Source organism: Myotis brandtii, unplaced genomic scaffold, assembly GCF_000412655.1.
Source record: "Myotis brandtii unplaced genomic scaffold, ASM41265v1 scaffold573, whole genome shotgun sequence".
Taxonomy (NCBI): domain Eukaryota; kingdom Metazoa; phylum Chordata; class Mammalia; order Chiroptera; family Vespertilionidae; genus Myotis; species Myotis brandtii.
Genome location: NW_005370145.1, coordinates 1391305 through 1404934, shown reverse-complemented (window position 1 = coordinate 1404934; position 13630 = coordinate 1391305). Strand labels below are relative to the sequence as shown.

Genomic DNA, 13630 nt, shown 5'->3' with positions numbered 1-13630 from the left:
AATGTTTGTGTGGTGTAAGGACCTTTAGGTGAATACTGTTAAATTGAACTACTCTTCAGTTATGGTTGTGTTAGCTTATTTATTTTTTACCACCTATTTCTGCCATTCGTAGGATGGGCGTGTACCCATTGAAACAATCCTCATAAAAGTACAGTTAAAGCCGTTTCAGTTAGCGTTAAGCAGAACAAAACTAGAGGAAAATGTCAAATACATACACTAGTCCTAAGAAATGGTAGGTCTGTATGGAATTAATTTGGGTACAGATAATAAAATAGAAGTGTTTCTGAACTGGTAGTGTGCCAGTTAGGAAGGTTACAGATGACAGTTCTCTGATTCTTGTTAGAATAATCTCCAGTGATAGAAATACAGTTCTTCGTATAGTGCTGTATTCTTTGAATATAATCCAAGTTAAGAAGGGGTGGGGTGGGGGGCGTGAGGAAAGCACTCCGAGGTTTTAAGTTCCCTACTAGCCCAGTGGATCTAGCAGATTAGTGGGAAACATAAATTGCATACATTTTCTTTTCTCACTTACAAAGTTTAACCATTTAGAGTCGTTAATAGCAGTATACCTGACCTATATCAGAGAGAAAAAATGTTTTATAATTAAATAGACATGGAAAAAGGACCAACTTAATCCTTAACCGTCTTTGCTCAGACCTTCTGGAAAAATCTCGTGCTGTTCGCCAAGCAAAAGATGAGCGTACTTTTCATATCTTTTACCAGCTGCTATCTGGAGCAGGAGAACACCTAAAGTGTAAGTTACAAAACTCTAGCTGGTCAGATGATGAAAGTGAAAAGGAATTTCCATGCCAATGGGATAAATACTTTTAAGTGGTAGGTACATGGGTGGTGTTATATTATCTCTATTTCTTTTTTTAAATTAGAAGGCAAATGGTGTGTTTTTATAAAGTTTTGTTTCAACATTTATAAATATACAAGTAAGAAAAAATAAACTTACTTAATAAAATTAATGGACAAACATTTTTATTTCTAGATTAACAACTAAATATATATGTTACATTTCCACTAGTCCTGGGAAAAGCCTATGGTGGGTTTTTCTTGAATCACAAGGACCTTTAGGTGAATACTGTTAAATTAGTCTATCTTTACCTGTTTGGGTAACTCACGGCCCCTAAAGTACAAGTAGGCAGTGGGGGTATTATCCATTATAATATTCTGTCATAATGTTTTATGTTGCACATCACTCTCAAAAGCACATTTACCACTAAATAGACTGCCTTGGAGAGAGGTTTCGGGGTGGCTGGGCTGAGCGCACACCTTCTACATCTGGGTGTTTATCTTAGGTCCACTTTGTCTTCATATTGACCCCATAGTGTTTGCTATAAACTCCTTGCTAAGAAAGGAATAGAAGATGGGTTTAAAAGCTTTCTAAAATATTTAAATCTGAAAACAATAAGGTTTTAGTTCTCTGGAAAAGTTACATTATTTTCCCACGATCCGATTTAAAATATTGTATAAACCACTGTCCCCAACGCCCGTTGAGATTTGTGCAGTTTACATTATCATTTTCCTTCCTGGTTGCAGACGATGGGAAACTGTATGTGTTTGTGTATTTAGCATGAACATATAAAGAAAGAGAAAGTGTGGGGGTGAGAAGTATGTGGGGAACCGCTGGCCTCCTGGGGCGTCCGTGCCGCCTGGATGTGGGCATGCTCAGTCTGCTGAGGAGTGTTGCTTGAAGGCATTCCGTTCTGTTTTCTTGTAGCTGACTTGCTGCTTGAAGGATTTAACAACTACAGATTCCTCTCCAACGGTTATATTCCCATTCCGGGACAGCAAGACAAAGATAACTTCCAGGAGACGATGGAAGCGATGCATATAATGGGCTTCTCCCATGAAGAGATTCTGTGTATGTGGGATTTCTCTAAGATTCTGATACTCATTTAAATAAGACACACGTTGGGGGTCAATAGCCTAAACTAGAAAATGATCGAGGAACTGAGAACTGCCTGTAATTTTATGACATCCTGAGAGAGATCCTGAAAAGTTTTGTCCAGCTAATTTTTAGTCAAAATAAATTAGAATATATCTCTGCTCTATGTCGATGCAATATTCTTATTAATTTTTTTCTCTTTAATAAAGCTATGCTTAAAGTAGTGTCTTCAGTGCTTCAGTTTGGAAACATTTCTTTCAAAAAGGAGCGAAACACTGATCAAGCTTCCATGCCGGAAAATACAGGTAACTGACGATGCTGATTTTATTTCCATTTAAGTGGTCGTTGGTTGTGCTCTCCAAGAACATGTTAGCGCAGGCATAGAAAACACTCCCGACGCAGTGCCACAGACTCAGGAGCAGAACGCGTGAGGGCCACTCTGGTGTCACCTGAGGGAAGAGATGTGTGTAGCACACAAGGCAGCACTGGAGACCCCGCCGTGGCCTGGGGAGGCCCTGGGGATGGGGGCATGCGGAGACCTAAGCTGCAGAGACCACACAGCTCATCGGAAAGGGAGCTGCAGCTACTGAGACCTACCAGTGTTGACCTTACCAGGAACATAGGCCCAGTCTCTGTCTTTCGTGGCCTTGACTTTTGAAGAAGAATGCTGGCCGGTTGTTCTGGAAAATGTCCCTCCATTTGGGTTTGTCTGAGGTTTCCTCCTGATTAAATTCAGGTTACCCGTTTTTGGTAAGAACATCACAGAAGTGGTGTGGCCTTCTCGTGCATCATATCGGCAGGCCTATGTGAGTTTGTCTCGTTGGTGAGGTTAACTTGGTTAAGGAAGTGTCTACCGGGTTTCTCCACTACCTGATTACCTTCTGCCTTTGGAACAAGTATCTGGGAGAGGAGGGAGACACTGAGACTAAGGAAGTAAGTCCAGGCTCTCATCAGGCTCTTGGGCTACTAGTTGTAGCATCCGTTTATGATTCTTACCTGAAATGAGTCTTGCTTGTGGTGTATGTCAAGTGGTGACTTCTGTCTACATCGTTCTTTTATATTTACTCCCTGGAATTCTACTGTAACAAAGAGCTTTCGCTTTTTCATTCCTATCAGTATAGACACATGGGCCCTTCTTTAAATAATTGTATGGTTTATGATCCATTCCATAATTATTTATTTATTCCTGTCCTGGATGTGGCCATGAGGAGTTGGAGCCCCTTCAGGCTAGTGCTCAGGTCACTCTGACATGACTCTGTCACTTTTATTTTAAAGCAATTTCTTACTTTATGGCAACGCAAAATGTTCCAGACTCATTTTGTATTTGTCCAACCCCGGCCCTGGAATTGGCCGTTTCGCTACCGTTTCTTCATATTGAAGAATGGGATTTAGCTGCCAATACCTGGTTGTTCTAGGGTCTCATTGGTTTCTGACTTCTCTCAGAGGACAGAGCAAGGGAACATGCACACACATGTACTCACTCCTATTTTCATTTCTTTGTTTGTATATTCAAAACCATGAATTTATACTGATACCTCCAATTTTGATCCGACACTACAGGTTTTATGCTAGCCATTTCCTTTTCTTTATTTGAAACTCCTTTCTCTGACAGTAAGAAGTCTTATCTACAGTATATTTGTTTATTTGTTCGATCCTAGAATACCCATAAAAGAGCTTCAGAATTACTCACTTGTACTCCTCCGGAAAACAAACCTACTAATAGTATTTGTGTACGGTTCTTTAGCATTAGAGTATAGAGTCAAAATACTGTGGGTTTTTGTTTGTTTGTTTGCAACGCAAAATGTTCCAGACTCATTTTGTATTTGTCCAGCCCGGGCCCTGGAATTGGCCGTTTCACTACCATTTCTTCATATTGGAGAATGGGATTTAGCTGCCAATACCTGGTTGTTCCAGGGTTTCATTTGTTTCTGACTTCTCTCAGAGGACAGAGCAAGGGAACATGCACACACGTGTACTCACTCCTATTTTCATTTCTTTGTATGTATATTAAAAACCATGGATTTATACTGATACTCTAATTTTGATCCGACACTACAGGTTTTATGCTAGCCATTTCCTTTTCTTTATTTGAAACTCCTTTCTCTGACAGTAAGAAGTCTTATCTACAGTATATTTGTTTATTTGTTCGATCCTAGAATACCCATAAAAGAGCTTCAGAATTACTCACCTGTACTCCTCCGGAAAACAAATCTGCTAATTAGTAAACACTCTTTGTGTACGGTTCTTTAGCATTAGAGTAGCAGCCGTGGGCAAACTACGGCCCGAGGGCCGGATCCGGCCTGTTTGAAATGAATAAAACTAAAAAACAAAAAGACCGTACCCTTTTATGTAATGTTGTTTACTTTGAATTTATATTAGTTCACACAAACACTCCATCCATGCTTTTGTTCCGGCCCTCCGGTCCAGTTTAAGAACCCATTGTGGCCCTCGAGTCAAAAAGTTTGCCCACCCCTGGTATAGAGTCAAAATACTGTAGGTGTTAGTTTGTTTGTTTGTTTGTGTTGTTTTTTTCTTTATTGATTAAGGTATTACATATGTGTCCATATCCCCCCATTGCCCCTCTTCCTGCTCATGCCCTCACCCCCTGGTGTCTGTGTCCATTGGTTATGTTTACATGCATGCATACATGTCCTTTGGTTAATCTCTCCCCCTTGCTCCCATCCTCCCCTACTTTCCCTCTGAGATTTGAACATCTGGTCAATGCTTCTCAGTTTCTGGATCTGTTTTTGTTCAGCAGTTTATACCCTGTACTTTTAACCAACTTTTTATGCTTGATGACTGCTTATACTTTATTAGGTTCATTATATTCCACAAATGAGTGAGATCATGTGATATTTATCTTTCTCTGACTGGCTTATTTCACTTAGCATAATGCTCTCCAGTTCCATCCATGCTGTTGCAAATGGTAAGAATTCCTTCTTTTTTACCGCAGCGTAGTATTCCATTGTGTAGATGTACCACAGTGGAGAACAGTAAGGAGTTTCCTCAAAAAACTAAAAATGGAACTCCCATTTGACCCAGTGATCCCACTTCTAGGAATATATCCCAAGAAACTAGAAACACCAATCAGAAAGGATATATGTACCCCTGTGTTCATAGCAGCACAATTTACCATAGCGAAGATTTGGAAATAGCCTAAGTGCCCATCAGCAGATGGTGGGTCAAAATACTGTTTTACTCTTCCCTCCTTCTGCCTTCGAGTGGCTACGCGTTCATTTGTAATGTAGGTAGCTTCATTTATTTCTGTTTGTATTGCATTTTGCCCCCCCCCCATTAACCCTTTTTGCTTATATTTTAGTATATGCAACATATAAATAATTCTAAAAGTCAAAACTACAGAAAAATGTGTACTTCTCTGATTTTGTTCACACCCACCCCCATCTCTTCCACTCTGTTCCCTTCCCCCATTCTTTCTGCCCTGTTTCCACCTACCTCTGTCGGAAGTCAGTCTCACCTGTTTCTGTTTTATTCTTCCTTGAGCAGCACTCAGCCCTGTAGTGAGTGTTTGCCACCCAAGGTGCCAGCTCTCCATAAGATAGATGAGTTCTAATAGGTCTGTTTAAACATTTAGCCACATTTCTTTACCGTAACATCATAAAACCAAAGTTGTACTTGCCATGGCTAGATGGCCAGTAAGTTTCCTATTCCCTAGCTTTAATTAATTACTGTGTTTTATTTTACTTCTGGAACTTTTGTACTAAGCTTGGCTCTTTGAAGTAGTCTCAGGAAGGGGAATAAGAGACAGACAGAACACTTATTACACAGAAAGATGTATGCAATGGCAACAAGGGAGCTACCTTAAATATCCAATGGAATGAAGTAAACCAAGATATAGCCCCACTATGAAGTATATATTTTAGCTGCTGAAATGATATTTGTCATGGTACAAAGCAAAGGGATGTGGGTAATTTGCCTTTTGTACTTCTTTGTATTTTCTAATTTCCTATCCAATACCTACACTCATGATCCATTCATTAACTAAAGGGAGCCACGACCTAGCAGCTGAGGCAGAGCCATTGGTAAGAGCCAGTGAGAAGAGCCCCAAAGCACAGGAAGTGCTCTCGAGGCACGGCCCGCCCTGCAGACAGGGTTCCTGCAGGCAGCCAGCCATTGGCCTGGGTTAGGGCGATAGGATGCAGGTCTTGAAATGACCTGGGTAGGTTATACCTGTAACATAATTCAAAATGTGCTTACCCTTAGAGAATATTATTGTTATTTTTAACACTCAGTTCAAAATTAATTATAATAATTCGTATACTTGTTGGACCTTGGGGGATATTAGACAATGAACTTCTAGTGAGGCAGGTGCCCTAATGCTGCTGAGAATCAACAATAACAAAAGTAGCAGTTATGTATTGAGTGTTTCATGTTAGCCATGTAATCAAATAACTTTTTTTAAACTTATAGATTTCTTGCCCATTAAAATATTATTAGGATCATTACATGATCACGGCCAGTTATCTTGGCAGCACTGTTTTTCTCATTCTGTGTGTATGGGTTCCAAGACTCAGTAACTTGCATTATTAGCCATAATAAGTAATTGCTGGCTAGCCGTCTCTTATAAATAACCTCAGGAGGAGTGATATTAATTTGAAGGGATGAAGGGGTTTTCCATCAGACCTAAAACTTGTTATTTCTTAATACAATTTAATGATGACTCGGGGTTTTCCAGTGTTTATTGCATGTATTGTGACTGGATCATAAGGAGGAGGCCACTATTTAGAAGATTTTTTTTACACTCTAGTTGCCCAGAAGCTGTGCCATCTTCTTGGGATGAATGTGATGGAGTTCACTCGGGCCATCCTTACCCCCCGGATCAAGGTCGGCCGAGACTACGTGCAGAAAGCCCAGACCAAAGAACAAGTACATTTACCATTAATTATTCTACATTTGTTTGAATGATAAATTGTGGTCATAAGACCTTCTGAGTGGTGTGTGACAAACTAAGTCAGATAAACTCAATAATATGGATGTTTCCTGGGACTAATTGAGTGGGGGTTTTCTTGTGTAGTTTTTTAAAAAGGAAATTTGAGTTTTCCCCAGTAGATAGATTATCCAGGACAAAGTTATGTCCTTGTAGAGCCCACCCACCAAGAATATAGGAGTTGGACTCCCCTGTTTCAGGGTGGACTCCTTTCAGACTCCGAGCAGATAGGCTCACAGAACCCCTGGGACATTGGGAGGGGTTCTTCTTTACTGGCCATCTTCACCCTTCCCTTAAATTGATTATCTCTAGTTTACATTTAATTGTACTAACACCCTTTGTTGATGTGTAAACTTGAGACATGACTAAGCAGTACATACTATTTCAGGATTTTTGTAGAACATTGAACTATATATAATAGCCATGAATGCCTTGTTGAGATCATTCCCAGAATAAAGCATGGTGTTGTGTAATTACAGGCGGACTTTGCAGTGGAAGCATTGGCAAAAGCTACCTACGAGCGGCTCTTTCGCTGGCTCGTTCACCGGATCAATAAAGCTCTGGATAGGACCAAGCGTCAGGGAGCATCTTTCATTGGAATCCTGGACATTGCTGGATTTGAAATTTTTGAGGTGTGTCTCTCCCTCCTTCTCTTCCTTCAAATTATTCTTTCTTTCTTTATTTTTATTGATTTCAGAGAGGGAAAGGGAGAGGATAAGAGGGATAGAAACATCAGTGATGACAGAGAATCATTGATTGGCTGCCTCCTGCACGCCCCCAACTGGGGATCGAGCCTGCAACCCGGGCATGTGCCCTGACTGGGAATCGAACCCTGACCTCCTGGTTCATAGGTCGATGCTCAACTGATCCACGCCGGTCGGGCTCGTCTTATTCTTTTAACAGATATTAATGAAGGCTCACAATGTACACTCACTGCTGTGCTAGGCACTGGGGACGTAGTGGTAGAGAAGCAGGGATAATCCCTGCCATTCTAGTAGAGAGTCAGACCATAAAAGAGGAAGAGCCACTACATTCTCAGAACTGTGAGCGCTGCTGTGATGGAAGAGTGGGGAGGCCGGCTTTAGACAGCTGAGTCTTGGGAGGTGTCTGCAGTGCTGACCTTACTGGTACATGAAGGGGGAGAAGCCCAGCCTCCGTAAGTTCTCCAGGCAGCAGTCCTGTATGGGAGGGGATTTGTTAATATTAGAAATTGCTGGAAAGCCAGAGTGACTAGATGTAGCTGCCCAACAGGAACTGGAGTGTGGTGTGGAGCAAAAGCAGAAGTAGGGAGACCGTGAGGCCACTGGCCTTTGTCATGGCCCAGGGGCCAGGGGATGGTGGCCGGCTCAGGAGTCAGGAATAAGCAGTGTGAGATGGAGAAATGAGGAAAGATAATGATCTCTGTTTTGAAGATAAAGCCATAGGATTTGATGATGGATTTCAATATCTTTTATTCTTGATCTGACTAGATTTTTCCATTTATTCAACATCAATCCATCAAAGGTTTGTAGTTATACGCCTGCAAAAAAAGTTGATAACATTTTGATCTCTTAAATATTTATATCTTTATCTCTCCTTTGATAGGCTGACTGTGTATATGTAAGAAACAAATAATAAAGTACTTCTTGGGATCAGTGTGCTACTTTGGCCACTTTAAAATTACATCTGTTTCCCTGCAGTCTGAACTGGTACCGTATACGCTGTTTTGCCTGCTCAACTGCAACTGCCACAATAAGAAATTGCTTTAATGTGCATTGATTTGTAAATAACTTGAGAAATCATGAAAGGTGGCCAGGTAAATGGGCAGAGTTCACAGAGGAGGAAACAGAAATGTCTGTAGCTTAAAGTTACATTTTTAAAATCATTTGCCACCCTATATATAAATAATCAGAAGATGTAATAAAAGAAAAGAATTATATTTCCAACTGCAACAAAAGCAGATGAAATATCTAAGAATAAATTTAAGAAGAAATGGGCAAGATTAAGTTGAAGACAGTTTTATAAGGCTACTGTGAAAACATAGAAGACTTGAACAGTTGAAAAAGCATACCTTGTTCTTGGATAGGAAAATGTAGTACTGTAGAGGATAAGTCTTCACAAGGCTATTAAAGGATGTAAAAGAAAGCTATACATGTAAGTACACGGACAGTAGAAAAATGTGTAATGCTAAAAATGCAAGGGTGGTATTAATCGTTATTTATCATGGGAAAAGCTAAATGCCCACCATTAGGAGATTGGTTCAATTAATCTGAGATACCAATAGAGTGGAGTGCTTACGCACCCATTATAAAGAGTAGGGTGGCTTCATTTACTGATATGGAAAGACTCCAAATACATTGTTGAGTTAAAAAACAAAACAAGACAACACGTTTATAAGTGCACAGACTATTTCTGGAAGGATCACAAGAAATAAGTGATAGTAATTGACTCTAGGGAATGAGACAGTGCAATTCTTTGTACATTTTTAATTTTATACCATGAATTACCAATGTAAAAATTGATTATTTTAACATATAGTTGATAGCTTAAATATGGAAGAGAAATTAAAAAATTATTTTTAAAAAATACCACCACACATACTAATAAGGCTAAACAGAGAAAAAGGTCTCATAATCCTAAGGCAGAGCAATGCCATTGACACAAACATGAATAAGCACCATCGAGCAGTCTGTAGATGTTCATGTGGTTCACTAGAAATGTGTTTGAGCAAGCAAACACTGCCCCTGCCTTCCTAGCCTGACCTCATTCCAAAATGGTGAGTGTAACACCTCCGTAAGGGGTGGGGGACTAGAATGTCTCTCAGACTATAAATTTATTCCTCGGAGATTGATTGTACCTGCCCTACTTGAGGATCACTTTTTATAATGAAAAAGGTTATTTATGGGCACTTGCTACTTGTGAAGGCAGGAAAAAAGGTTGAGTGCCTCTAATATAGAAAGTGATTGCTTTAAGAATATTGTGCCTATTAATTCATCCATTTGGTCATTCATCCCATCAACAGCAAAATAGAAAAACAGGCAGAGATCGCAGAGAAGGAAACAAATGTCTGTAACATATGCAAAGATGCTCAAGTTCACTTCCTGAGAGCAATGCAGTGTCACTCTTAGTATTGGCAAAGGTCAGACACTTGATAAGAAGGGATTCCTAGGGAAGCAGCCTGGAGCCTCACACTGGGTTGAGTGCATTTTGCTCGTGAGGCCTGGCTAGGATCTCAACAACATCCCTGTGAAGTACACATTAGGTCTTTCTGAGCTCCCTCTGAGCTGGCAGCTGAGTGAAGAGTAGATGGGACCGCACCACGTCCATTCTCTAGACCCCTCAGAGTTTATGGAGTGGTGCTTGCTTCCCCAAGTCTCTTTGTTTTTCTTCTCTTTCTCATTTCATAATTTATATTCATTAACCATTCACTAATAAGCTTTGTTTTATTTGTAGATTATTCACTTAGCATACTGTTTATTATTTTCTCATTGTAGCAGTTCAGTAATGTATATATATGTAGTGTGTGTGTGTGTGTGTGTGTGAGAGAGAGAGAGAGATGGAGAGAGACCCCCTCGTGTGTGAGAGAGAGAGAGAGAGAGAGAGAGAGAGAGAAATGGAGAGAGACCCCCCTCAGTTCAGTCGCTATCATTAGCTACAAGCAATAACATAGTTGACACCTAATTGACCTTTAATGAATTGTTTGATAACTGGATTACTATTTCTGCTTTTCTATCCCCTTCCCATGTTTGGAAACCCGTTCTCTCAACCTTGGCAGCTGAACTCCTTCGAGCAGCTGTGCATCAACTACACGAACGAGAAGCTGCAGCAGCTGTTCAACCACACCATGTTCATCCTGGAGCAGGAGGAGTACCAGCGCGAGGGCATCGAGTGGAACTTCATCGACTTCGGGCTCGACCTGCAGCCGTGCATCGACCTGATAGAGAGGCCTGTGAGTGTTTCCCTGCCGTTGGCTTTCAGAGCTGCTGCAGGCGGTGCCTTGAGTTTTTCTTGGCTTAATCTGATCCGTGTGAATTATCCTGTCTGCTCAGTGTTAATTTTCTAATCTAAATGTTCTAGGAAGGTGATACTGTGATAAAGTACCTATTGAAAAAGTAGGTAGCATGCCATTCAGACCCTTCTTTGGCTCATGTACCCGGTCTTCCCAGACTGCAGGTGCCACAATGGTGGTGGCAGTCACGTTTACCTCCAACCCTCTGCGCCTCGGGAGGGTGGAGGGCTCCACCTGACTCGCCTCCTAGGCCCGTGGTCGGCAAACCGCGGCTCTCGAGCCACATGCGGCTCTTTGGCCCCTTGACTGTGGCTCTTCCACAGAATACCACGTGCGGGCACGCACGTACAGTGCGATTGAAACTTCGTGGCCCATGCGCAGAAGTTGGTATTTTGTGGAAGAGCCACAGTCAAGGGGCTGAAGAGCCGCATGTGGCTCGCGAGCCTCTGTTTGCCGAGCCACAGTTTGCCAACCACTGTCCTAGGCAATACAGGGCACTTCATTTGGCCAAAACTAAGACATGGCGTGTAAATCTATTTTTCAGATAACTAAAGTTTATCCTGATAAGTACAAGGATGTTTTTATTCTGACAGATGTTTTTAATTAGAAGTTTTTATTTTTAAGGTTGAGGCAGGTATATTTTTATAGCACTCTTAGACCATTTTCTTTTGGTTCGGTATCATGTAGAAATAATGGAACATGTATAACTCTCGAATGAAACTGTATGATCCCAAATGAATGTTGATTGGGCTGTGTATTCCCTGGGAGCTACAGCAAGGTAGTAGCTTTGCTTATTTTACTTTGCTAACTACCAAAACCTAGGAAAACTAAAGCGCGATTAAGCACCGATACCAGTCATTTAGGTCAAGGTCTAAGCTGGTTCAGTAGGTGTGTTCCCACGAGGTGTGTTCTGTGAGGCGCTCTAGGCTGTGGAGCAGTTCTCCTTGTGCTACTCAGTCTGCACCCTGTTCCCGAGTTTGAGGGGTTGGAGGACCAATGCCTAAGCCTGGATGCTCAGTACCTGGTTCCGAACGAGGGACAGGAGCCTAGAGGACACGCACCTGTTAGAGACAGTACTTGTCGCACATTAGAAGTTTGGGTTTAAGGGAAGGAACATTGTTTTCCTTTGGCTCATACATGAGAGATCATTTTACCTTTCAAGGCACTGCAGCCGCTTGTTTGGGGCCGAACTCTCAAATTACTGCACTTGGGAGGACTCTGCTCTGTGTACCCTGCAGCATTGTTTAGGAGTAACATCGAAGGCATTACTCATAGTAACTTCCAGTGTCCACACAGACGTGTGACTCTTTCCTTACAGTTTTGTTGCCCAAAAAATTGTTTGGGAATTTATATAAATAAGGGAATAGAACATTTAATATTGATATTATCAGCAATCATATGATTTGAGATGCTCACTTATGTGTATCTGTAACACTGGAAGCTCTATGTGTTAAGAAAGTATTAACTATGTATCTGCACTTTCAGTTGTTTTGTTGACTATTATTAGATTAGGATAAGATCAAGGCCACAAAATTTTATTAACTCCTCTATTATAGCCTGGAAATAAGATGATTGGGGTGCTGTGGGGGTGTGGGGAGTAGATAGCATGGCCCTGGTCCTAGGGGACCTGATCTTAAAGCCAGAGAACAGAACAGAACAGAACATGGTGGTAGTTCACTGGTTAGTGGTTCCTGGTCAGTGACGCTCTGAATTTGGAGACGGTAAAGGCCAGGACGGCAGTGGGAGAGCGTTCCAAGGGCCACATTCCAGAAATTGGGAGGATAGTGGGATTTTAGGAAAATTGTCCATTCAGGGTGTTCAGAAGCTATTGGCATGGGGAGGATATGCCAGCTTCGTCTAGATACTTAAGGACAGTGAGCAGAATGAATTCTTCCTTTTTTCCTCACTCCTTCCTTGCTCCCTCCCTCTACCCCTTCCTTCCTTCCTCCTTCCTCCTTCCTCCTAACTTTTTGTACTGGCATCTCTAGGCTCTTCCCCAAAAGACTTTAGAATGTACCGTTTTATTTCTTGCCTGACTGGTCCCAACTTAAAGGAGAGGCGGCTCAGAAAGGGGAGGGAGGGAGTTTAGGATTGAATGCTGACTCACTCTTTAAGTCCATTGTTCTTTAGGATTACCTTTTTCCACTTATCCATAGAAACACAAAGATTTTATAGCAGTAGGAAACTTAACTATGACCTGTACAATATGGGATAATGATGCTATTGATGGTTCTTTCAAAATGAAGAGTGAGAACATTTTCCAGAAGGAAAATAAATACCTCGAAAGCTACGGGCCAGTCTTTGCCTCCTCTCTCTCACAAACCCAGCCCCACCCGGCGGGGGTGGTTGGGGGTGTGGAGGGCAGTGGGTGAGCCTCTAAGTTCAGAAAGCTGCTTACAAACCTTTGAGAGTGCCTCTGGCCTTAGGCAGGAAATGGTCTCTCATACTTACAGCTCCAATTAAAAGAAGTGCTAACAGTGAACTTGACGTTGAAGGATGACGCAGGAAAAATAACAAGGAGACACCATAACGGATATTCATAATTATGCTGTCACTGAGTCATTTAGAAAAGATTACATTATATTCGGGATCCTATTTCAGAAGTTAGAGATCCCGGTCTCTTTGATCACAGTCTTTTTTTAGCTGCTCAGAAAGTTCTTTCATGTAGTTCTTTCAGGGGGAGGACGCGGGCTTAGCAGCGTGGAGGGAGGGCTCAGTCTGGGCTCACTGCAGAGGAGTCTCAGCTTCTGCTGCCACCTGCCCCTGTCCCTGTTATTACAGTATTTCACTCACATTTATCTGT

General features: G+C 41.6%; 1 protein-coding gene across 1 annotated transcript in view; it reads left to right on the top strand.

Annotated features, from left to right (window-relative positions):
• The window catches only part of MYH10 (myosin, heavy chain 10, non-muscle), a 145718-nt gene that overhangs the window by 71991 nt on the left and 60097 nt on the right, over positions 1-13630 (top strand). Inside the window, exons 9-14 of the mRNA XM_014549811.1 lie at positions 612-754; positions 1727-1870; positions 2104-2199; positions 6660-6778; positions 7319-7471; positions 10594-10767. Coding sequence (XP_014405297.1) covers positions 612-754; positions 1727-1870; positions 2104-2199; positions 6660-6778; positions 7319-7471; positions 10594-10767 — 829 coding nt within the window. The remainder of the gene's footprint in view (positions 1-611; positions 755-1726; positions 1871-2103; positions 2200-6659; positions 6779-7318; positions 7472-10593; positions 10768-13630) is intronic.